At 42.3% G+C, this 25464-nt stretch overlaps 2 protein-coding genes across 5 annotated transcripts; one reads left to right on the top strand and one right to left on the bottom strand.

Moving 5' to 3' along the window:
• LOC308397626 (uncharacterized protein) lies at positions 1–25464 on the bottom strand. 4 transcript variants are annotated; one of them, XM_080883623.1, is made up of 5 exons: positions 6966–7018; positions 6809–6874; positions 6422–6527; positions 1563–2831; positions 1–1238 (listed from the first exon to the last, which is right to left on the bottom strand). In XM_080883623.1, exons 3-5 carry the CDS (start codon positions 6437–6439, stop codon positions 552–554), a joined length of 1974 nt encoding a protein of 657 aa, XP_080739749.1. In that variant the 5' UTR covers positions 6440–6527; positions 6809–6874; positions 6966–7018; the 3' UTR covers positions 1–551. The 4 variants fall into 4 exon arrangements, with proteins under 4 accessions (XP_080739749.1, XP_080739748.1, XP_080739747.1 ...); XM_080883622.1 differs by lacking the exons at positions 6809–6874; positions 6966–7018 and adding an exon at positions 24877–25464; XM_080883621.1 differs by lacking the exons at positions 6809–6874; positions 6966–7018 and adding an exon at positions 13763–13845.
• Positions 18962–24883, top strand: LOC308400612 (zinc finger MYM-type protein 1-like; the record flags this gene model as incomplete). Its single annotated transcript, XM_080888430.1, has 2 exons — positions 18962–21656; positions 21951–24883. The coding sequence occupies one exon, from the start codon at positions 18962–18964 to the stop codon at positions 21365–21367; it is 2406 nt and encodes an 801-aa protein (XP_080744556.1). The 3' UTR covers positions 21368–21656; positions 21951–24883.

Genomic DNA, 25464 nt, shown 5'->3' with positions numbered 1-25464 from the left:
AGCAAAACTTTATTTCACTTTGGGTTAGCTGGGATAAGTGATGGATGGAGGGAATTTTACTTCAGCCACAGAAATCCTAAACAGGAAGGAGGAGCAGAGTTACAGTGGATCACTATCCAGCAGGGAAACAAGGTTTATTTCAATTTCTTGGCCATGAGTGAGATTTACTGAGTGGGCAAATTAGGGAGACGACACCATCAGATCCCGAGCCCTCCATGTGTTAATCAAGAGACGGCTGCTGTGCTACATCCATAAATAATGAATAAATTAGGAGCTAAAGCTGAAAGGACAGTTTATTTGTACCATCAGTGAAGATATTTTACATTTGAATTTTTTATTTAACATTTGCAAGATTCAATAACATAAAGAACCTGAACAAGAAAACATTTATGTGGATCAAAATACATTAAAACAAAAACTTTATAATAGGAAACAGAGTTTTCAACCAACTGATGAAAAGAAAGCTAACCACTTGACATGAACACTACAGTAGGACAGTTTTGAAAGCTTAAAATGGAACTAGGGGAAGAGTTTGATTCACAGCTGCCTCATCAGATTTTTACAGGAGATTCTATCTGAACTCTGTGGAGCCTGATCTCAAGCTTTTTGAGTCTGACACAGAAACCAGAGGATCTTTCTGTGTCTTCAGATTCACTGTGATCCAGTGATGGGAGTGAGTTCAGCCCTGAGTGATCGCGCTGATGTTTGCACAGAGCAGACAATGAGGTGAATGTTTGGGCACATTGGTAACAGTGAAACAGTTTATTAGTAACGTGGGATCGTTTGTGTGCAGAGTATGAACTGAGATTCCTGAAGCTCTTGTCACACTGCTCACAGCTGTAGTTTCCTTCCATGTGTGTACGTTCATGAATGTTACGACTACCTGAATGTGAAAAGCTTCTGTCACAGTGTCTGCACTTGTGTGGTTTCTCTCCTGTGTGGACTCGTTTGTGTGTTTTAAGCTGACCTGCAGTGGTGAAGGATGACCCACACTGATCACAGAGGTGCTTTTTAACCCCACTGTGAATCAGTTCATGTTGTTTTAAGTGATTTGTTTTGGTGAAGCTTCTCCCACATTCTTTGCAGTATTTCAGTTTGTCTCCAGTGTGTCTACGTTGATGTACTTTTAGGGTCTTTTGCCGACTGAAAGTTTTTCCACAGAGGTCACAATGAAAGTCTTTCCCACCACCACAGTGATGACAGGGTTGAGAACTGGATCCATCTGTGTCGCTCTGCTTCTAAACAAAGACACAAAGACAGTGTAAGTCAGTCCTTCAACATTTGTATCCTGATTTCGCCTGAAATAAAGAGCATCTCTGCAGACGTCCAACTACATTTGACTGTTTCAGTTAACACACTCAGTTTACTGGGCTGCAATAACTACAATACTACCACCATAATACTACAGTAATACTAAAATCATAACTGAAAGGAAAATCTGAATAATCACTCAGAGCTGCTTTTCCATGCAGTAGAATTGCTAACATGCTAACACAGTTTAATGAGCAGAGTTGTTCCAAACAGTCAGGCTAAAATGACAAGATAACAATATAAATACATACCTCACAGTAACTGCACTTGTAGAGTCTCTTTCTGGTGTGGATCTGTTGGTGTCGTCTCAGGTGATGTGGAGATTTAAAAGTCTTCTCACACAGCTCACATTGATAAGGTCTCTCCTCAGTGTGGGTAAACATGTGTCGTTGTAAGTGTGCGTCTGTTGTAAAGTATTTGCCACACTGTTCACAGCAGTACACATCATGTCTGGTGTGAATGCGTAGGTGTGTATTTCGGTGCCCTCTCTGGCTGAAGGTTTTTCCACAGATGTCACAGCTGTATGCCTTAATTCCAGAGTGGGTAACTAGATGACTCTGTAAGTGGCTACTTTGAGTAAAAGCTCTGCCACACTGATCACAGCTGTACGCTTTAACTCCACTGTGGATGAGTTGGTGTTCTTTTAGGGAACGCTTGAAGGAAAAAGACTTTCCACACAAGTCACAGCTGAACGGTCTCTCTCCAGTGTGGATGACCTGATGCTGTTTTAGTGAAGCCGTCACAGTAAAACCCTTCCCACAGTCGTCACAGCTGTATGGCTTAATTCCAGAGTGGGTAACTAGATGACTCTGTAAGCTGCTACTGCGAGTAAAAGCTCTGCCACACTGATCACAGCTGTACGCTTTAACTCCACTGTGGACGAGTTGGTGTTCTTTTAGGTGACCCTTCAAGGAAAAAGACTTTCCACACTCGTCACAGCTGAACGGTCTCTCTCCAGTGTGGATGACCTGATGCCGTTTTAGTTTAGCCCTCACAGTAAAACCCTTCCCACACTCGTCACAGCTGTATGGCTTAATTTCAGAGTGGGTAACTAGATGACTCTGTAAGCTTCTACTGCGAGTAAAAGCTCTGCCACACTGATCACAGCTGTACACTTTAACTCCACTGTGGATGAGTTGGTGTTCTTTTAGGTGACCCTTCAAGGAAAAAGACTTTCCACACTCGTCACAGCTGTATGCCTTAATTCCAGAGTGGGTAACTAGATGCCTCTGTAAGTGGCTACTGTGAGTAAAAGCTCTCCCACACTGATCACAGCTGTACGCTTTAACTCCACTGTGGATGAGTTGGTGTGTTTTTAGGTAACCCTTCCTGGAAAAAGACTTTCCACACAAGTCACAGCTGAACGGTCTCTCTCCAGTGTGGATGACCTGATGCCGTTTTAGTGAAGCCTTCAGAGTAAACTCCATCCCACACTCGTCACAGGTGTGTTTTTTCTCTCCCTTTCTTCTGTGAGGTTTGTCGGCCTCCTGAGAGCGCTGACTTCTGGCTCCATGTTGGTCCTGCAGTGACAGAGATACAAACAGAGGCAGTGAGTGAAATGCAGTCGTGGAACAAACTCAACCTTCAAACTCCATTAACACTAGTTTTAAACCTGAAGGTGGAGCGTGGCACCAAACACCTTAAAGGTCTCTTATCCCCACCTGCTGGTAGTTCTAACACATTACATCCAACCTGCTGTTAAAGATAATTCATGACTGTTCAAACACTAAAATCATGCCCATCCCTCCTGATTGTACACACACACACACACACACACACACACACACACACACACACACACACACACACATTATTTTATAATTTAGATTATTTTGTTGTTTCCTATTACATATTTCTATAATTTGTATAGATTTATACAGAATTATTCAGTGATAATAAATCCTATGTTTGTTTATTCTAAAGGAACCCCGTTAGCTTCCACAACAGATGTTGCTCGTCTTCCGTCAAATACTCACATAAAATATTACACAATAAAGTGGATTCAAGATATCCACATAATTTCACTCTTACATCCACAGTGAGGTTTCACAATTGTTCAAATATAAGCAATCAATAATAATAATAATAATATCAATAACATTGAGGCACATTACACAAATTTCAAAAACAAATCATGTCTTACAATATTTACAACAACTAAAAGCTCTGTAAATCGGCTTTTAAGTGTTCATTGAAGTTTTGAATAATTCTCTAATTTTTTAAGGCAACTTATTCCACTTAAAAGTTGCTCTAAATGTAACAGTTTTACAAAACGTTACTTTTAACTCGAGCATTTACTAAATTGCAGCTTGTTGAAAACTGTGTAATATGATGATGTATTTCATCTGGATACTGCAGCTGAGCAGAATAAATGTGGTGTGTTTAACAGAATTGCTTTCTTTAGAACTACAAGTAAGCCATAGAATATTTTAGCCTGTACAGGAAGCCAAGAAAGGTTATTATGCATTTGATCAATATTAGTATAGTATGAACATCTTCACACTAATCTGGACGCCTTATTCTGGACTAACTGAAGTCTGTTAAGATCTGTCTTATTAGCTGCTGACCAAATGATTGAACAATACTCCAGATGAGACATTACTAGTGCATTAATGACATCTTTCATAGTGAAGAAGTGATACACAAAGAGCATTTCATAGCCATAGCTATGCCTTGTCGGCAGAGTTATGTGACATTAGTGATGTTTGTACTTTCAGCGTTAACTTGGTTTTAAAGCCTTTAAAATATACGCCGTTCAATAGTCGACCTTAATCTGACAGAGAATGTGATGATTTTGTGGATAATTAAAGTCAGTCATATATCCACAAACACAACAAGCTGAAAGTCAGTGATGCTGCTCGGTTTGCAGTCCTGAACATCACAGCACAAGCAGGATCCACTGCACTGTTAATGTTAGCTGTGTTATATTGCTGCCTCTGTTCGGTGGTGTCGAGCCAAACGCACTTTAACGTGTGTTTGAACGAGCTGACGGTTCACTCGTTAAGCTGAAAGAAAGATGCTTTAATCACAGCAGTCACACATGTGTCCACTGCACCATCTGGAACTCTTCTTGTTTACACTCGTAATAACACAAACACTAAATCCTGCTTCTCTGGTGCTGTTGTGTAGCAGTGTGTACACCTGAGACTGTCACCTGTCTGTCTGTCCTGCACTCTCTCTCTGTTTCTTTCTCTCTGATTGTGGAATAAAAGTATGAACATGTGTTTATAAGTTACACTTGTGTTTGAATCCTGCAGCTTATCACACATTTGATTTCCATGTGTGACGACTGCAAGTGTCCAGAGTGAGGACAGACTGAGGGAGCCACTGCTGCACATCATCTGTGAGGCTTTGCAGCCCTGATGATCCACCAGGACAAACTCAGCAGTGTGTGAGGAAGAGGAGGAGGAAGAGCCAGCAGCAGCTGACAGATGGAGAGAATAGACAGACTGTTCCCTGTTTGTGAAGGACTGCTAGGAAAGTTTAACATAACTGTCTGTGCTGAATCAGTCTTATTAGGTAATGTTCAAATAATGTGATCATCCCAGTGTTTCCAGTGTGGGAGAAAGTACTCAGGGCCTTCAAGCTACACACTATGAAAGGCAGCAACAAGTTTAATGTTCAGAAACCTAAAGTCTGTATCAGCAGCAGGATGGAGCTAAAAATAAATGTTGGTTTCAGTTCTATGAAGCTTTGAGTATTTTGGATCAGCAGCTGCTGTGTTTGTTGCATCATATTGCTGTAACTGTTTATATGCTTTATATATTCTGAGCTAAGTTGATCTATAGTGTTACATCATATTCTATAAGGATGTTATGTGTTTGTAGACTTTCTGCCCAGTTTGACCCATTTAGCAGAAGTCAGCCTGTTTAAGGCTCTGATATCTATTCTGTGTGACTTACAGCAGTTATGACATGGTCTGATTTTCTCACCCAATAAAGGAATATTTCATATATCAGTCTACTCTTCATTCTATCAGACACAGTTATCACAGCTCCTACATTTGCTTTTTACACATATATGTAAGCATTCAGCCACATTTAGTACCAACATATTAAATGAACAATATTTGTCTCTTATATATGATACATCTGTATACACACTGTCACAGATACTTGTCTGTGAGTGAAATGATTAATATAATAACTATAATATTGGCCATATTATATTTACATTACCACAGCTAATCTTAAACGACTGTTCAGCACAGAAATGAAGCCCAACAATCATGTTTCACAGTCCTGTGGTCTCAGCCTCAGATACTCATCAAATCACACAGACCTCATGTAGAAACAAATGAACTAAATATGTTCTCCTTCATTTCTGTCAAACAAAGCTGTATGAAACGTTTCCAGCTGTTAGTATCATGGTTGCTAGGCAACCTGGGCAGTGCGACGGAGGCTAGACGTCCCATTTCACGAGCCTACGAGCCTCGCACTTCGGCCTTAGCGGTCTTTGAGTACCCTTGAGGACTTTAAAGCTGCAGAACCTGAATCGGGATACAGCCATGATGATCTCCAGCCTCGTGCTCGCCAACATTCTCACCTGAGTTAAGAAGACGATCACTGAAATGGTCTCAGCAGGTCCTTTGATGACAGCAATGAAATGCAGTGGTAAGGCTTTTTGGGGATTAAGTTCGTTTTCATGGCAAAGAAGGACGATGCAGTTCATCTGATCACTCCTCATAACATTCTGGAGTGCAGGCAAAATGCTATTATAAAAACTTAAGCAGCAACTTCTCCAGGCTCCAATATTTATGCAATTCTCAAACCTTTTGGCCACGACTGTATAACCTCTTCTGAAGTTTAGTGGATATTATACATGGTTATGCTCAGGATGTGTCGGCCAGTTTCCACTGGAAACGCCTTTTGGTTAAACTGTCAGCGAGGAATTTGCATTTGCACTGTTACATTTTTATATAACTTTAATGCACATAAACAACAGCTGCTTGTTTCAGTGAAAATACATTGATGGCTTTTTAATAAAGTTGTGCAGCTGTAAAGTATTTTGTCTGGTGTCAATTCTATCGTCAGCTACATCGTTATGGCAAATGTTCAAATGTATATGGTGATAAATATCTTTGGTCATATGGTCCTGCTCTGTCTGTCACCTTCTGTGTTGAGCTCATTGTTTCCTCTGTAGTGGCTGAGCTGAGTCCAAGTAGCTGAAAATGTTCCTCTGCTGCTCCGTCAGACTCTCCTCCTCCTGCTGATCAGCTGGGACACAAAACAGATCTTTGTTAGGCTCCACACTGCACTGAAGAGTCAAAGTGTCTCATATGTTCATCTGACAAGTAAAAGAACACATTTTTGTTTCCCGAGGTGGGCAACTTGTTGGAAACAAACACAAAAGCTTTGAGCACTGATACCTGCCATTGCTGCCATTGAAAGATGCAACGCCAGCAATGTGGATTGTCAAGACTCAAACCAATCATCAAGCAAAGACAACAGGGATCATTTGTTTCTGTTTATTTAGCATTCACAGCATTTGTAGTTGCCTTCTGTGCAGGGGAAGTCCACGCACACTGTGTGGTACCGCCATCCGCAGAAGGTGCATTCAACCTCTGTAAGAGAAACGAGATTGTCTGAGACTGAAATGATATTCACTAAAGAAGTGGTGATTTGTAAAACTTCACATTTTGATCCGGGACGTACTCTGCATGAAAACAAGCGCTCACTCTTCCTACTCAACAAATCACAAGGGCGGAGCCTTATACCACGTGATACAGAAGCTGTGCCGTGTGATGCTAAAATTAGCAGGGAAACAACAACGGAGAGCACGTCAGGGATGACGAGAAAGTGACAGGAGAAAATCCGTCCGGGTCAACCACCCAAACATCAATAACGGGAACCTTATACAGCGCTTCCCTATACACGTCAAACTCCCGCAGGCACAAAGACATCACGGAGGCTATCACTTATCACCTGACCAAAGATATGTGTAACGGTCTTTTGCATTTGATGTTTGTTGCATTTGATATTTGTTAAGCTGTATGTCTGGATTTTGTTCCTTTGCGCCCTCTGGTGGTGAACTGTGCAGGGTACAGCTTTGCTGTTTGGGTCTCCACCCAGCAACTTTTCTTTTGCTAGCGCACATGGTGTCTGCATGCTGCAACTCACAGTTAGCTCCACACATGGAGAAAATATTGTTTAAAGAGTGAAAATAATTGACGAAGAAGATGGAAGATAAGGCAATAAGGCCATAAAGCTCTATTTAGCACTTCCTGGATGTCAGCTCACGAGGTTTGTGTATTTTAAATGGTTTATTTTCTGTAATTAAGGATTTTTTTGATTGATTGACACTATGTACAAGAGCGCATTTTGATGTGATGTTTTTGTTTTATTGTTTTGTCCGTGAGCAGTTCTCACGGGTTGCCAAGACCAGAATAAACCCTGTTTTATAACTACATCGTGCGTACGTCAATCCTTGAGGGTGCTACAGTGAGAACTCCGCTCTGCACGGGTAGATGAAGGACGCAGCCCCGCAGGAAATTCAGGTGCCCCGAAAATAAGTGTTGCCTCAGTTAAAGGACTCAATATAATTAACCACAAGAAAGAGAAATAAAAAGGAAAAAGACTGTAAAATTAATTAAGATAAGTTTCCTTTTATAAATAAACAAATGACTGAAATATTTCTTCTTTTTTCTTTCCTTCTCATTGTTTACATTTCTGCTGTTCAAGTGACTGATATTCATACAGTGTTAAGTTAATGTTGTGATGAGTAACCTGTGCATCGTGCATATGGTGGGCTTCAGCAGTTGCTGTAAGAAACAGTATTACTGGCTTGGAGAAGAGATGTAATGTGAGTTAAGTATACATGTTAAGTATACATGTTAAGTGATGTTTAAGGAGTAATAGTAATTACTGTGCTTTAAAGTTGTAACAGTAAATGAAGATTAATATTCATTTGCTCCTCAACTAACAAATCAAATTTAAGCTGCTGCACCTTTACATTAAGGCTAAGTAAGATACACAAAAAACCCAAACCCCTCCAACAATGGCAGAGTTTGAGGCTAATCCAGAAGTCAGTGAAAAGGGTGATGTGGAACAACTTTCTGCAGATGAGCAACTACAAGCAGTTGAAGGCACAGCTGATGATGTTTCTACTACCTCACAAAGAGCACGACAGAGCCAACGAGTCCGTACATTGACGGAAAAGGGCAAAGAACTGTACGGTGAGCACATAAAGAAGGCTGCACATCGTTTCAGTGTGCGCTATGAGAAGTGGAAGGTTGTCATTAAGAATGCCAAAGGAGCTATAGATGGTCAATGCTCAAAGGATCTGCTACAAGAACATGTTTCCAAGGTTTTGAGTGCTTCTAAGGATGTGAATGCAGCCTATGATGACTTGAGACGTATTGAATCTCCAGATAGTGACACAAGACGAAGGATGGATACGTGTGAAGCCATAACAAAGACAATTATCGAATCTGTAAGAAAGTGTCCAAGCCCAAGTAATGCGGAGGTTCAAAGAGATGAAGAACTTTGGAAGGACACTGAGTCTTCATCTAAATACGTAGCCTCAGATGTGAAAAGTCAAAGGGATGAAAAATGGAAGGAGACTGAGTCTATGCCTAAGTTAGAAGCCTCAGACAGGATGAGTGTTAAGTCACACCACACTAAGCTCTCTTCTCATTCGAGGGTTTCCTCTAGACACTCCAGCCGGCTCTCGGCTAAAAGACAAGATGCAGCTGCTGAAGTTGCAGCAAATGAGGCTGCTCTCCAAGTTCTGCTTGAACAAGAAATCCATATGAAGGAAATTGAAAGGCAAGAAGCAGAAATAGCACAAAGACAAAAGGCTCTAGAAGCTAAGCGCAGAGAAGTAGAGCGACTTGAGACTGTAAAAAAGCTGAATGCAGCAAAGGCTCGACAGCGAGTGTATGAACAAAGTGAATGTTCAGATGAAGAAATATACAACCTACTTCACCACAGATCTGATAAAAATGAAGTCAAGTCTGAAAACAATGACCAGCATATGAAACGGTGTTCCTCGCCACGAAATGTGACACCGCACCAAGAGGTGAACACAGAAGATCTGGTCAAAGCATTTGCAGTGTCTCTTAATGCAAGTCGTCTTCCGGTACCAGAGCCAACAATATTCAGTGGCGACCCTATCAGATATAATGATTGGAAAATTTCCTTTCAGACTCTGATTGACAGGAAAAATATACCAACTGAAGAGAAGACTTATTATCTGAGGAAATATGTAAGTGGACCTGCAAGGAAGGCAATAGAAGGCTACTTCCCGCTTGGCACAGAGTCTGCATACTATGCAGCATGGACAGTTCTCGTAGAGAGGTATGGAAATCCCTTCCTCGTAGCAAAGGCCTTCAGAGACAAACTTGACGCATGGCCTAAGATAAGCTCTAAAGGCAGTATGGAACTTCAAGCATTTGCTGACTTCCTTTGTAAGACAGCCATGTCGCAAATGAAGGGGCTTGAAGTGCTCAATGACTGCAATGAAAACCAAAAAATGCTCGCAAAACTTCCAGATTGGCTTACTTCAAGGTGGAACAGAAAGGTTACAGAAGTGCAAGAAGAGACTCACACCTTTCCAAGCTTCAGCCAATTCGTAGATTTCATCTCACGGGAAGCCAAAATTGCCTGTAATCCCATAACATCTCTCTTTGCTCTGAAGCCAAGTGAAACTGAAGGGGCAAAAACAACAAGGAACAGAGGCAATGGAGCAAAGGTGCTAGCAACTAACTCAAATGATAGGACTGTTAGTGCTAGTTGTGTGTACTGTGAAAGGTCGAGTCACAGCCTACTTAAGTGTAGAAGGTTCATAAATGAGAGCATTGTTGAGAGACTAAAGTTTGTTCAAGACAAGAAGTTATGTTTTGGCTGTCTGAACTCTGGTCATCGCTCCAAGGATTGCGAAGGGAGAGAAACCTGTGACACATGTAATAAAAGACATCCAACATGTCTTCATGATAATCGCACGAAGGAAGACAGAACAAGGAGAAATCCACACAAGAACAGTGACAGGACAAGACAAACGGACGCAGATGTCTCACAAGACAACAGTGTCACACCAACAACAAGTGAAGCGACTTCTAACAGAGTCACACAGAATGTTGACGACACTCACACATCTTCCATTATTCCAGTATGGGTGTCAACCAAAGGTGAGCCAGCGCATGAAATTCTTGTGTACGCGCTCCTTGATACACAGAGCGATACGACCTTTATTCTTGAAGAAACGGCACAAGCTCTGCATATCAAAGGTGAATCGACTCAGCTAAAGCTCACTACTATGTCTTCAAGAAACACAGTTGTGTCCTGTCGCAAGTTCTCAGGTCTACAAGTCAGAGGGTTCTACTCAAATAAGACCATTTCCCTACCAGTGACGTATGCCAGAGACTTTATTCCCCCAAACCGAGATCACATTCCATCGCCTGCAACAGCTAAGGCATGGTCTCATCTTGACTGCATTGCAAGTGAGATCGCTCCACTACAAAGCTGTGATGTTGGTCTGCTGATTGGGTACAACTGCCCCCAAGCACTTGTTCCTTGTGAGGTTGTGTCTGGAAAGGAAAATCAGCCGTTTGTGCAAAGAACTGATCTGGGATGGAGTATTGTGGGTTATGGCAATCCATGTCTCGATTATGGAGACGCCTTCGGAATAAGTCACCAAGTCATTGTGAAGGAAGTGGTGCCTGACATTAATCCCTCTTTAAATCTCACCAACAAGGTTCACTATGTCTACAGAACTCAAATAAAGGAAATGATCTCTCCCACAGAGGTCCTAAAGATGTTGAAGTCTGACTTTGTTGAGAAAGCACCAGAAGACACAAAGGTCTCTCAAGAAGATCTCAAATTTTTAACAAAGATGAAGGCCGGCATTAGGCACAAGGAGGATGGTCATTTTGAAATGCCACTCCCATTTAAGAGTGAAAGGCCGAACCTGCCAAACAACAAGGTATGTGCTATTCATCACCTCAAATGTTTAGAAAAAAGGCTCAAGAGTAACAAGCAGTACTACATGGACTATAAGAAATTCATGAATGACATCTTAGCCCATGGAGATGCTGAAAAGGTCACAGAGCAAGACATTGACAAGACACCAGTTTGGTACATCCCACATCATGGTGTGTATCATCCACAAAAACCCGGAAAGATTCGTGTCGTCTTTGATGCCTCTGCCAAGTTCCAAGGCGCTTCCTTAAATGACCATCTCCTCACTGGTCCAGAGCTAACAAACACCTTGCTCGGAGTCTTGTGTCGCTTCCGAAGAGGCCCAGTGGCTTTCATGTGTGACATCGAACGCATGTTCCACCAATTCCATGTGCATGCTTGTGACCAAGATTACCTACGGTTCTTGTGGTGGGAGAACGGTGACCTTGAAACTCCATTCACTGTCTACAGGATGAAGGTACACCTATTTGGAGCAGCATCTTCTCCAGGTTGTGCCAACTATGGCCTCAAGCATCTTGCAGCTGAAGGGGAAGGAAGTTTTAATGAAGAAACCATCAAGTTCATCAAAACCAACTTCTATGTTGATGACGGACTAGCAAGTGTTGACACTGAAGATCAGGCAATACAGCTGGTTAATGAAGCACGCAAACTCTGCAGCATGGGCAAACTTCGGTTGCACAAGTTCATCTCAAACAGCACCAAAGTTCTAGCTTCGCTTCCGAAAGAAGAATGCGCTGCAGCTCCCAAAGAGCTAGATATGGCACTCGGTGAAGTACACATGGAAAGAGCACTTGGCGTACAATGGTGTGTGGCATCAGATCAATTTCAGTTCAGAGTAGTTGTTAAGGACAAACCACTCACCAGAAGAGGAGTATTGGCCACAGTCGCCTCTGTGTTCGATCCACTTGGGTTTGTGTCACCTTTCATTCTGCTGGGAAAGCAGATTTTGCAACAAATGTGTCGAGATAAACTCAGCCAGGATGATAACTTACCTGACAGACTTCGACCTCAGTGGGAGTATTGGTTGCGTGACCTGGGAAACCTTGCAGACGTAAAGGTTCACAGATGCTACATTCCTTCGACCTTCAAGGCACAGCACTACGAACTTCATCATTTTTCTGATGCAAGTGCATCTGGATATGGAATGTGCACTTACCTCAGAGCAGTAAGCACAACTGGTGAAGTCCACTGCTCATTGGTGATGGGAAGATCAAGAGTTCCACCAACCAAAGTCACAACTATACCTCGGCTTGAGTTGTCGGCGGCCGTTGTTGCTGTGCGCACTGGTGACATGCTGAAAAAGGAATTGGAAATGGAAATTTCAGAAGAAAGGTATTGGACTGACTCGAAGGTGGTACTCGGATATGTCAGCAATGAAGCCAGAAGATTTCATGTGTTTGTTGCAAACCGAGTGGAACGCATCAAACAAAGCACAGATTCAACCCAATGGAGGTATGTAACTTCCGAAGATAATCCGGCAGACCACGCCTCAAGAGGTCTCACAGCAGAACAACTTGTAGCATCAAACTGGTTCAAAGGCCCAGACCTCCTTTGGCAGAAGATCATACCCAGTGGGGAAATTAAGGTGGGAGAGTTATCAACCAGTGACCCGGAGGTTAAGAAGGTTCAAGTCCACAAGATACAAGGGGAGGAACAAAGGTCACTGTTAGATCGCTTACACAAGTTTTCCGACTGGTCGAGGATGATTAAGGCAGTTGCTAGACTCAAGCGCTATGTGAAAGAAGCAAAGGATCACAAGAGTAGATCACACGACATCAGTAGTGTAACAAGAGAGAAAGGAAGCAGAGTTAACAATCATAAAGATGGTTCAAGAAACAGCCTTTGCTCAAACTTCGAGCTAACGGATTCTGGATTCTTGGATGCAGCAAGATCGTGTCATCTTACATCTATAAATGTGTAAAATGCAGAAGGTTCAGAAGGCGCACAGAGCAGCAGAAGATGGCAGACCTCCCAGAGGATCGGATGGAGACCACACCGCCATTCACCTACTGTGGGATGGACTGCTTTGGTCCTTTTTATGTCAAAGAAGGCCGCAAGGAGCTAAAGCGTTATGGCTTGCTAATCACTTGCATGTGCTCCAGAGCAGTGCATCTTGAAATGCTTGACGATCTCTCTACAGATTCCCTCATCAACTCATTACGTGCATTCATGGCCATCAGAGGTACAGTTCGTCAGATAAGATGTGATCAAGGCACGAATTTTGTCGGCACTAGAAATGAGTTTATTGGAGCATTTAAGGAAATGGATCAAGCCAAGCTAGGGAAACTGGACTGTGAGTTTCTCATGTACACCCCAGCATCTAGTCATATGGGTTGTGTCTGGGAAAGACAAATTCGCACCATAAGAAGTGTTCTCATGTCCATTCTGGAACAATCAGCCAAACAACTCGACAGCTCCTCTCTGAGGACATTCCTGTATGAAGTCATGGCAGTGATTAATAGCAGACCATTGACTACTGACCAACTATGTGATCCATCAAACCCAGAACCTTTAACACCGAATCACATACTAACCATGAAGTCCACAATCATCTCTCCACCTCCAGGAAGGTTTGTGAAAGAAGATCTTTATCTCCGTAAGAGGTGGCGTCGTGTTCAACTACTTGCCAACACTTTCTGGACAAGGTGGAAAAAGGAGTATTTGTTAAATCTTCAAGGAAGACAGAAGTGGACCAAAGAGCACAGAAATGCTAAGATCAATGATGTTGTCCTCCTGAAGGATGAGATAACTCCACGCAACCAGTGGAAGTTGGCAAGGATCATTGAAGTGTATCCTGGAAAGGATGGAAAAGTGAGGAAGGTGAAATTGCTGCTGAGTGATCCAACCCTGGATAGAGCAGGAAAACGTAACTCCAAACCTGTGCACCTGGAAAGACCCATTCAGAAGACAGTCATTCTGATGGAAGCGGAAGACGATTCTCCACCGCACTCTGCTTAAAGGATAATTCACGATAGTTCATTCAAAAGCCGTTCATTAGTTCATAGGCAATACTTTATTCTTTTTAATCACAAGTGATTGGTGGGAGTGTAACGGTCTTTTGCATTTGATGTTTGTTGCATTTGATATTTGTTAAGCTGTATGTCTGGATTTTGTTCCTTTGCACCCTCTGGTGGTGAACTGTGTAGGGTACAGCTTTGCTGTTTGGGTCTCCACCCAGCCACTTTTCTTTTGCTAGCACACATGGTGTCTGCATGCTGCAACTCACAGTTAGCTCCACACATGGAGAAAATATTGTTTAAAGAGTGAAAATAATTGACGAAGAAGATGGAAGATAAGGCAATAAGGCCATAAAGCTCTATTTAGCACCTCCTGGATGTCAGCTCACAAGGTTTGTGTATTTTAAATGGTTTATTTTCTGTAATTAAGGATTTTTTTGATTGATTGACACTACGTACAAGAGCGCATTTTGATGTGATGTTTTTGTTTTATTGTTTTGTCCGTGAGCAGTTCTCACGGGTTGCCAAGACCAGAATAAACCCTGTTTTATAACTACATCGTGCGTACGTCAATCCTTGAGGATTGACAATATGGCTCCTACAATATGGCTCCCATCAACACTGTGCAAAACGAGGGATTTAGGAAAACGATCAACACCCTAGACAAACGCTACACAGTGCCGTCCCGCAACTATTTTTCTATTGTTGCACTACCTGCTCTGTACACGCAGCGTCGAGCAACGGTGGAGACGGAATTTCAAGCAAGACAACATTTTGCTGCAACAACAAAACGTGAAACATTTGTTGTTTTTATGTTTATTTGTTGTTATGAGAGAATCATGATCTCAATTCTAAGCCAAAAAAATCGTGATTCTCATTTTATGCAAAATCGTGCAGCCCTAACATTAACACAAAACTATTGTTTCACCAGAGAAACACACATGAAGAGAGAGAGAGAGACAATAACAGCTACCAAACAGTCGTCATAATTCGTCACACAATGAGAAAAGGACAAATCAACAAGTAACAATGACTAATTAATATTAAAATCTGTAACATAATGTATTGTTTGGAGTTTAGTCTGATTGGTTCAGGATGAGCTGCCATTATCCAATCACACGTCTGCTTACCTGCATCTTTTCTCTTTTTTCTAACCTGAGCACCTGATGGCTTTGAACTTTTGTTGTCCATCTTCCATTGGTTTGAATTTTGCGCTCCAGTACAAACACAAATCCCCCAACCCGAGGATCAGCACAATTAACCTAACAGCAGGAACGTACAGGGGGGGGGGGGGGGGGGGGTGCTACAGGGGCTTGAGGACCCGCCCCTTTCCTGATGGTGCCCAAGGTGCCCTTTTGTTGAGGCAACTTTTTTTTTTTAAATTATTATTATTTTTTTTTAATGTGTGTGTGTGTGCGGAGTCCTGTCTGTGCCCCTAAAACAATAATATTTAACTATTAATCACAGTTTTGCTAAATAAAAGGATCTGGCTTGCATCAGTCACATGATCACATTTAACCAATGATCGCCCTTGACGGCAGAACGTGCTGGTTACGAGCCGGGAACGAGCTCACAAAGAGCACGCGCATTTGTTGCGGTCCGGAGCTGTAGGAGAAACACAAGTTAACTCAGAGACACAGACTGATGCGACAAAACCAGTAAGTAGGTGTACAGCGCACACTGTAGTGTGTAGCACCCAGGAGTATTAGCTTATTACGTACACGTTGGTAAGCTGTCTTGTTGCTACTGACGAACTGAAACAAACGAGCGTGCTGTGTGTGCAACAGCGCGACAAACATTACCTGTGCTTTTATTAACTGCACAGGTAGTGCTGGTCACAGCTGCTGGCTGCCTGTGTAAGGCTGTCATGGGTCTGTAGCTCTGTCACCGTTTTAGGGAACATATTTAGTTTTAAAGCAAGTTTCCGGGCTTTTCCTGCCTTTCTGGAGGGATTATATTTCACTAAAAACGATCTAATATGCATGTTCACATAATTATGCATTATTATAATTATAATATATTAAACACACAAGCTGTATTTTAAAGAACATACATTAAGAAGCAGATTATATTAGATTTATATTTTAAATAAGACAAAAGTTGGATGTTACAGCAGTAAAATGATTGTATCTCTACAGTTTAAACATGTAATAAGCTTTGCCTCTGCACAGAGTGGATAGTGAAACAAATGGAATCATCATAAATACATTATTTCATATTTATTACTTCGCCCTCCTCATTGCTTTATTATTGTAGCTCTAGTAATAAATAATAATGTAAGGATTCTGGATCAGCACCATGATGCCCATAGTATATACAGTATTCTGAAGAAGGTCTAAAATGTCACTGTGTGTGCGTGCATGTGTGTGTTTTATTTAGATGGATTTTAAAAAAAAAAATATTACTCATGATATAACATTGTGCAGACATGGCTGGTAAGGACATGAGGAGGAAACAGCAGGAGCTGTGTGAGGCTACTAAAGGCAGGGCTATAACATTTTTCTGTCATCATTTTATTATAGATTAAGTGTAAGAGTTGTTAGGTGTGGATAATTAGATTATAGTTTATTGCAATAGCAAGTTGTGCCTTGTTCTCACATAGACAGCAAGTGCAGAGTGATATATGAAATGATGGGATGGAAGAAGAGAAGCAAAGAGTGATTCACAGGCAGAGCCTAAATTATTTCTCACAGTTTTTTGTTGCCTTATGGTTCCAAGCGCTGTCACCAATCTTTGCATTTTGTTATTATCTCATGACACTTGTTTAATCAGCTACCATCTCTCCTGTGGACTTTTTAATGTCTACAGTCTCAGACCAACACAGCCCTGCCCTCATAGCTGGACTGGCCATCGGGCATACACTTGCCCGGTGGGCCGCTGGCGATTTTTTGTTTTTATGGGCCGACCGTTTTTTTTTTTTTTTGTTTTGTTTTTTTTTTGGGAAGGGTATAAACAATGAAAGGTGTTGGATTGGCGAATTGGTCATGATCGACTCTGGGCTGGACCAATTACAGCCGAGGAGGTCGGATGCACCCTCCCCCATGTTTAGCAATCTTATAGACGAACTAAAGAAAATGGAGAACAAAAAAAGGAAAGGAGGTGCCGAAAAAATTAGGGCCAAAAAGAAACAAGCCCTTCAGGCAGACGCTGCCAAATGTGTGAAAATTACTGAATTGTTTGGTGGTAGCTATGGCACAGCTTCCATAGATTTAGCAAGATCAGCAAGTGGTGGAGGCCAGCAGGTGGATGAAGGAAAGGGGAGGCAAGAGGAGGAGAGACCCGAGGTGGCCGCCGGTCATAGTGGCAGAGGAACTGAACTTCAGGTAAGAAGTTATGACCTGCTGTCTATCTGTGTCAGATATAAACTAATTTTAGTTGTAGTTTGTTTTCGTTGTGGTGACTTTATACAGTCGCTTAGAATAACTCGTACAGCGTAACTAGCATGACGGAGTTTATATACTGCTGGGCGGGTGCTATGAAGTTACTGATAGTAAATTTTATTTTATGCTTAAGGTTAGTTTCTCAAACTTCTCAAAGTCTTAACAAATTGTGCCAATCCTTACATGTTGCACCAGGCTGATTTATCATCAAAAGTGGAGAAGTCTGTGACAGAGGAGACAGAAGAGCAGCAGAGAGAGATGGAGCAAGAGAGAGAGATGGAAGAGCAAGAGAGAGAGAGAGATGGAAGAGCAAGAGAGAGAGAGAGATGGAAGAGCAAGAGAGAGAGAGAGATGGAAGAGCAAGAGAGAGAGATGGAAGAGCAGGAGAGAGAGATGGAAGAGCAGGAGAGAGAGATGGAAGAGCAAGAGAGAGAGATGGAAGAGCAAGAGAGAGAGATGGAAGAGCAAGAGAGAGAGAGAGAGATGGAAGAGCAAGAGAGAGAGATGGAAGAGCAGGAGAGAGAGAGATGGAAGAGCAGGAGAGAGAGATGGAAGAGCAAGAGAGAGAGATGGAAGAGCAAGAGAGAGAGATGGAGCAAGAGAGAGAGATGGAGCAAGAGAGAGAGAGATGGAAGAGCAAGAGAGAGAGATGGAAAAACAGGAGAGAGAGATGGAAGAGCAAGAGAGAGAGAGATGGAAGAGCAAGAGAGAGAGAGAGATGGAAGAGCAGGAGAGAGAGAGATGGAAGAGCAAGAGAGAGATGGAAGAGCAAGAGAGAGAGATGGAGCAAGAGAGAGAGAGATGGAAAAACAGGAGAGAGAGATGGAAGAGCAAGAGAGAGAGAGATGGAAGAGCAAGAGAGAGAGAGAGATGGAAGAGCAGGAGAGAGAGAGATGGAAGAGCAGGAGAGAGAGAGATGGAAGAGCAGGAGAGAGAGAGATGGAAGAGCAAGAGAGAGAGATGGAAGAGCAGGAGAGAGAGAGATGGAAGAGCAGGAGAGAGAGATGGAAGAGCAGGAGAGAGAGATGGAAGAGCAGGAGAGAGAGATGGAAGAGCAAGAGAGAGAGATGGAAGAGCAGGAGAGAGAGATGGAAGAGCAGGAGAGAGAGATGGAAGAGCAAGAGAGAGAGATGGAAGAGCAGGAGAGAGAGATGGAAGAGCAGGAGAGAGAGATGGAAGAGCAAGAGAGAGAGATGGAAGAGCAAGAGAGAGAGATGGAAGAGCAGGAGAGAGAGATGGAAGAGCAAGAGAGAGAGATGGAAGAGCAGGAGAGAGAGAAGAGCAAGAGAGAGAGATGGAAGAGCAGGAGAGAGAGATGGAGCAAGAGAGAGAGATGGAAGAGCAAGAGAGAGAGATGGAAGAGCAAGAGAGAGAGATGGAAGAGCAGGAGAGAGAGATGGAAGAGCAGGAGAGTGAGAGCCAGGGCATCGATTACTTTGCTCGCCCTGAACCTGCCATATTACAGGCCTTCTTAGATTACCACCCACAGCAGAACAGTAGCAGTGCAGTTGTGATGAGGGTGTTCAGCTGTAAAGATGGCACCAACAGGAAGTGGCTTACTTATTGCAAAGAACGCCATTTATTGTTCTGCTTTGTGTGTCTGGCATTTGCAAGGCTGACTGACACCAGCACATTTATAACAGGCATGAGTGACTGGCGACATATACATCTGCGCACAGAGGAGCATGAAAAGAGCAATACACACCAGACCTGTGCTGAAGCTTTTTTCTTAAGGTGCTCAAAAGGCAACATCAGGAGCTTGTTTGCTGGCAGTCAGTTGTCAGCTCACAGAGCACAAGTGAAAAAGAGACGGCAAGTTTTAGAGCGTATAGTGGATGTGATCAAAGTACTTGGGAAGAGGGGACTCAGCTATAGGCATGTGGAGAATGAGGCTGCATACACTTTAGGTGATAACACCATCGATCATGGTAACTTTCTGGAACGGATTGTGTTATTAGGCAAGTATGATATGTGCCTTGGAGAACATTTGAATGACTGCATTGAAAAAAGCAAGAAGTTGCATCAGACCAGTGGATCAAGAGGTAGAGGATCTCTCATCACCCTACTCTCCAAAACAACTGTCAACTCAGTAATTGATGCACTTGGCCATCTCCTTCAAGAGAGCATCGCCAGTGATGTCCAGAAAGCTGGGATGTTTTCTGTTCAGCTAGACACAACCCAAGACATCACAGGTTATGATCAGTGTTCAGTAATCATCAGGTATGTTACTGAGTCTGTGCAGGAGAGGCTTGTCTCCATAGTGAGGTGCGAAGCATCCACGGGGCAGTACTTTGTAAACTTGCTTTCCGGAGTTTTAGAGCATCTGAATCTAGACAAGGCCATGTGCATTGGGAATGCAACAGATGGTGCTTCAAATATGCAGGGCCAGTACAAAGGCTTTTCAGCACTTATGACTGCCCAGTCTCCAACTCATGTGCATGTGTGGTGCTATGCACACATACTTAATCTTGTGATTGCTGACACAACACAAAGTGTCATTGAAAGTGGATCACTCTTTAATTTACTTAATGACATAGCTGTGTTCATCAAGGAGTCCCATCACAGGGTTAATCTGTGGGAGAAACAAACCGAAAACACAAGACACAGACGCCTCAGTCCAATAGGTGAGACACGGTGGTGGGCCAAGCATGATGCCCTCCAGAAAATCTTTGGACATTTTGGAAAACCAGATGATGGCCTCTTCGTTGATGTAGTGCTGACGATGGAAGCCATTGAAAAGAGGGAAAAAGAAAAGCCAGCTGTTCGTGCCAAAGCACGAGGCTTTAAAGAGTGTCTCTTGAAGCATGAAACTGTGTTAACAGCACAGATATTTCTTAGAGTGTTTGAGCAAACAACTCCTCTGTCAAAGTACCTCCAGTCAAAGGGGATGGACATTCTCTCTGCCCATCATATGGTGACTGCCACACAAGATGGCCTCAAAAGTATTGCCAGGGACTTTCCAACTGTGAAGACAGCTGCAGACACATTTGTGAAACAGACAAATCAAAAACTAGAGGAGAGGGAGAACAACACAGACATGGAAGTGGAGGCTGAACTACCTAAAAAGAGAGCCAAAAGGAGAAAAGGCATGGCCGGAGAGATGCCTGAAGATGAGTTGCAAATCAATGCTGAGAAATCATATGAGGTGAAAGTGCACAACATCATCCTGGACACAGTTATTGAAGCAATCCACAGACGATTTGTCATACATGGCCCTCTTCTTGCCGATTTGGCATGGTTGGACCCCAGGAAGTTTAGCCAGGTCAGAACAGTTTCTCTTCCAAGTAATGCATTTCAGAACCTCAGCGCCTGTCTACTTAAATTTGACAGCAGGGCTACAGTTAATAACCTTCAGTCAGAACTGAAACGTTTTGCTGAACAGTGGGAAAGGCTTAAGACATCACATGTAGATGAGTACACGACCAGAACAGCAAAGGACAGATCTGAAGAATGGGACGAAGAAAGTGAAATTGTGACCGAAAGCTGTGGTTCTTGCAAAAATTGCCCACTGTGCTGCTATCAAATACTCAGGCGGTTCAACATGCTGTCTGATGCCTATCGTCTCCTTGGGCTGGCATACAAGTACCTGCTGACCCTCTCCCTCACTCAGGTTGCCTGTGAAAGAACGTTCTCTACACTCAAGTTCATTAAAAGCAGACTCCGAAGCAGCCTGTCTGCAAACAAGCTGGAGATGTTTATGCTGATGGCCACTGAAAAGGACATTCTCATGTCATTGGACTCTGACATGGTCATTGACAGGGTAGCTGAGAAGAGTGACCTGCTGAGAAAGCTCCTTTTGTAACCTGGTGAGGTGAAATAAAAATGAGCAAAACATTCCTAATTATCTATTGTTAATATTAAATTCAGCTTTATTGTTATTGCCTAAACGAATACGTTTAGTATCTACCTTCACTTCAAACAAGTCAAGTGATTGGTAAATGCTTAGAATTTGTCCATCTTAATAGATAGAATAAATATGAGATTGGAGTATTAGGCATTTATAAACATATATTCTTACAGTCTTAATCTGTCATTGTTTCATTTCAGATGCTGTCAGTCATTTTAGGAGGACTGAAGTGTGTTCATTTTAAGTAAGTACTATATGGAATATGATTCAACCATTTTTCTAGAGTAAGCATACCAGTACTGTCATCGTCTGAAAAAATCTATTAAGTACAATTCTTTCTCAACCTTCACTGTCTGTCCTTTCACTTCATAAAGGTATCCATGTCTTAAGATATGTTCAGTGTTGCTGCTGTGGAAGTGTTGTAGGTGACCTTTTATTGATGAGTGAATAGTCTTTGGTGATACAATTCAATCATAATCTGTCCTTTATAGATTTTAATATTCATCTAATCTTTATTCCTTTCTGTCCTGTTTGTCAGGGTCTGATCATACATTGTTTGTTTAAGAGGTTCGAGACCATTCAACTTTTTAAGTTCATCAACGTAAGTACTAGTGTATATGATTTCTCTAATTCCTTTCTGGAATAAAGATGCCAGTACTGTGATCATCTGAGCAAGTCCATCAATTGCCATTCACAGTTCTTTGTCCTTTCACTTGTGTCCTGTTTTTCAGGGTCCCATATAATTTCTTCAGAAGTAAGTACTGTATATGATGCCAGTATTTTCCCATATTTTCTAGATACTGTATTAGTACTGTGTGTAAAATGCCATCAAAAACTCAATTAAGTGTTATTCTTATTCTTCTTTCTCACCTTTCTTTCTCTGTCTCCTTTCATATTTAAAGGTTGCTGTGTTAACAAAATATATTGTGCTACCATGCTGTTTTCTATTGTTTTGGTAAATAAATACTTTATGAAAATATCCCTAAATCTGTCATTTATTAATTTTAATATTAATTAATGATCATGTCTCACCTCTAGTGTTCTTGGTCTTAATTTCAGGTTTCTACCATGTGCTGTAGATAGTTCAGGAGGTTAACACTACCAAGCAGTCTTTTTGTTTCCGCTATGTACTGTTTAAAATCCCGAATAGGGAGAATGGTGTAGGTTTAACTTTATTAGATTGATACATATATACCAACAAGGCAGTGTACATCAAAGCAGTTGTTTTCATGCAAAGGCTTTATGGTTTTTCCTATAGCGATTGACAGACCACGTGACTTTGCGCATTGCATGCCGGGAACTCCTGGCAAAACAATCCAAGTACCGCATCAAATACAAGCATTTGCAATTGCAGCACCGCAAAACGTTCATTCTCCGGTTCCAATACCTTCTTGTTTTTTCTTTGCCGCACAAAAAAGGTATGTACAAAACGACGGAGAACAATGCCGGTCCGTACAAAGACAGACTCGACGAAAAGACAAAGAAAAGATACGAGGAAAAATCAAAGGAGTGAAAGGGTCAGACCCTTACGAGCACACAGAGGGACAAAAGACGTTAGCGTGCTGCCCAACTTTCACCACGCTCAGATTTATAATTATACGATTCTTGGAGTGAGTGCATACACTCATGAAGTTTAGTAACTTCAGCTCACTGCAACAAGCCCAGGTACAGTTTACCGACGGATGGGTGCAGGACCTTGAAATGCACCGAAAGACCATCGTACGAACAAACGTAAGTTTACCTTTGTTCGTCTCACAAATCGTCTTCATAAATACACATTCGTTAACCGTGTATTAATATAACCTTTGAGCTCAACGGTAATTAATTAGTAGTGGAAAAATACAGCCATTTCTGCTGTCCAACTACTTCTTAAAAAATACATTTTTAATGTTAATTAGATTTTTTTTACGGCATAAATAAAGGTTATATAAAAGTCACTGCCACAGACTGATTGCGGCTTCTACCTTGTTACACTAATGTTGTTTGTAGCTCAGTATGACTTTATGTCATCCATGAGGGATGCATTTGACATATGTTTCACATATTATAGCCCAACAAGTTATTTATAGCAATTTAAATACGAGCAATCAGTTTCTTTGCAAATACCGGAAATCACTTTTTGGCAGACAATCACTTTTTGGCACAACACCGGCTATTGCAGTTAATAATACAGCAGCTTCTTGCCATTTTTTGTGTTTCTTTTTATCGCTGTGTAACTGAGTTCAATTGAAAGCCTGTATGCGCTAGTACCGCTTGCCAAAAGTTCCCAGAATCCTTTGCGGTTTTATCCATGAATGACGTCACATTTTTGGTGGGCCGGTCTCCAGTCAAAATGCCCGGGCCGATTTTTTGTCCCAGTCCAGCCCTGCCTGCCCTCCAGCACTATCCACAGCAACCCCTCAACAGCAACATTGTACCCATCAGGTAAAGCATCGGCTACGTTTGCTTTGCCTTGTTGCCCATATTAGATTCTTGATGAAAGTGTGTTGTTGTTATTCAGCCTGGTTCAATGTGCCCCTTTTTAACTTTGAGCACCCGCCCCTTTAAACCTCTCTGCACGGCCCTGCCTAACAGACCTACACCTTAGTTCACAGATTCACTTTGTCTAAGGTTGATTTCTGGGATTTCACACAACCCAGGATTCAGATCGTGAATCCATGATGGGCTTGGATTTACATCATTATAAATGAAATGTGCTCTACTTGGAAGCAGCCGGCCCCGCCCCTTTTGACGGGTTGTGTGAGACTTTAAATCATCAAACTGTAAATTATAAATTTAAATTGTTATTGATCCTTTACCCCGAGTCCTAAAGTGTAGATTTATTTTCTTACTCTTCTTATATTTATTGTTTGTTTACTTGCACCGCTGTAACTGCAGCCTCGTCGTCTCGTCTCTCTATATGCTGGACTGTCTGTAGCGGAGATGACAATAAAGTTTACTTTGACTTCAGCAGCGCGCAGGCGCACCGAGGGCTCTCGCGCTCACTTTATAGAATTTAGAAAAAACATGGGTGCAGATTATAAGTCTGTATCATAATATCTGTTTGTTGTTTTTATTTTGTTTTGCGAGTTGGTTATTAGATGCCGCTCCAGCCAGCCAGAGACTCCCCGCCGCCCCGCCCTCTCCTCCCTGTGCCGCCAGCAGCAGGCGCACCTCGCAAACGGAGGGCGCCCTTACTCCCAGCAAATGGCTGATAGAAAACCGATCGGTGCCTACGAATTTCCCAATATGCGCTGGCATGACGTCGGGGAAGCATGGGTACGACCGATTATTTTATTTTTTTCTTGCCCGTGATGCCCCCCCCACCACGATGCATTCTATTGGTTTGCACACTTACACACACCCAGCTGTGGTTTCCTGTTTTGCTGGACTCTGGAGAGCCCCGCCTTTAACGCTCTTCTCTCACAGAGAGCAACAGAAAACTTGGAAAAACTCCAGATTGACTGAACTCAGTTCAAAGTTACCTTGACACCTTTAGATGTGAGACGTAGTGATGGTCCGCTTGAAGCTGACGCTCCGGTGCGTGTGTCAGAAAGATCAACGCGCTGCTTCAGAAGCACCGTGTCGAGGCTTGATTCGTTTGGCCAGAGTCACGTGATCAGTGACGTCTGAAGCTTCGTTTAGAACGTACCTTTTTTTAAATCGAACTTTATTGAAACACAATGAGTATACAACATACAAACAGATGAAGTTTACAAAAGAACAGAACATGAACATACAGAACCAGGAGTAAAAAAATGATGATATGAGTAGGCGAAAAAAATCAACATATTGTAACGTGCAGTGGAGATGAAGCCAGCCGCGGAGGTGTGCAGGTGGATAGCGAATGAGCAACAGCTTCTGACTTTCCAAAAAGTACTCATTTATTTACAATATCAAAAATAAAAGTGCTACCTCTACCACACATTACTAAAGAGCACACTAGTCCGCGTACACACGGGAGCATCCATTACAGGAGGAGTGCGAAGAAGAACAAAAAGGGGGTGACACCAGTCGTGAGACAGGAGGCGCCGCCATGTGGTGATACACTGCATTACAATAGCAACTGTTAC

Source organism: Rhamphochromis sp. 'chilingali' (genome assembly GCF_963969265.1).
Source record: "Rhamphochromis sp. 'chilingali' genome assembly, chromosome: 1".
NCBI lineage: Eukaryota > Metazoa > Chordata > Actinopteri > Cichliformes > Cichlidae > Rhamphochromis > Rhamphochromis sp. 'chilingali'.
Note: the sequence above shows the minus strand (reverse complement) of the source record. Positions and strands in the feature narration are given on the sequence as shown.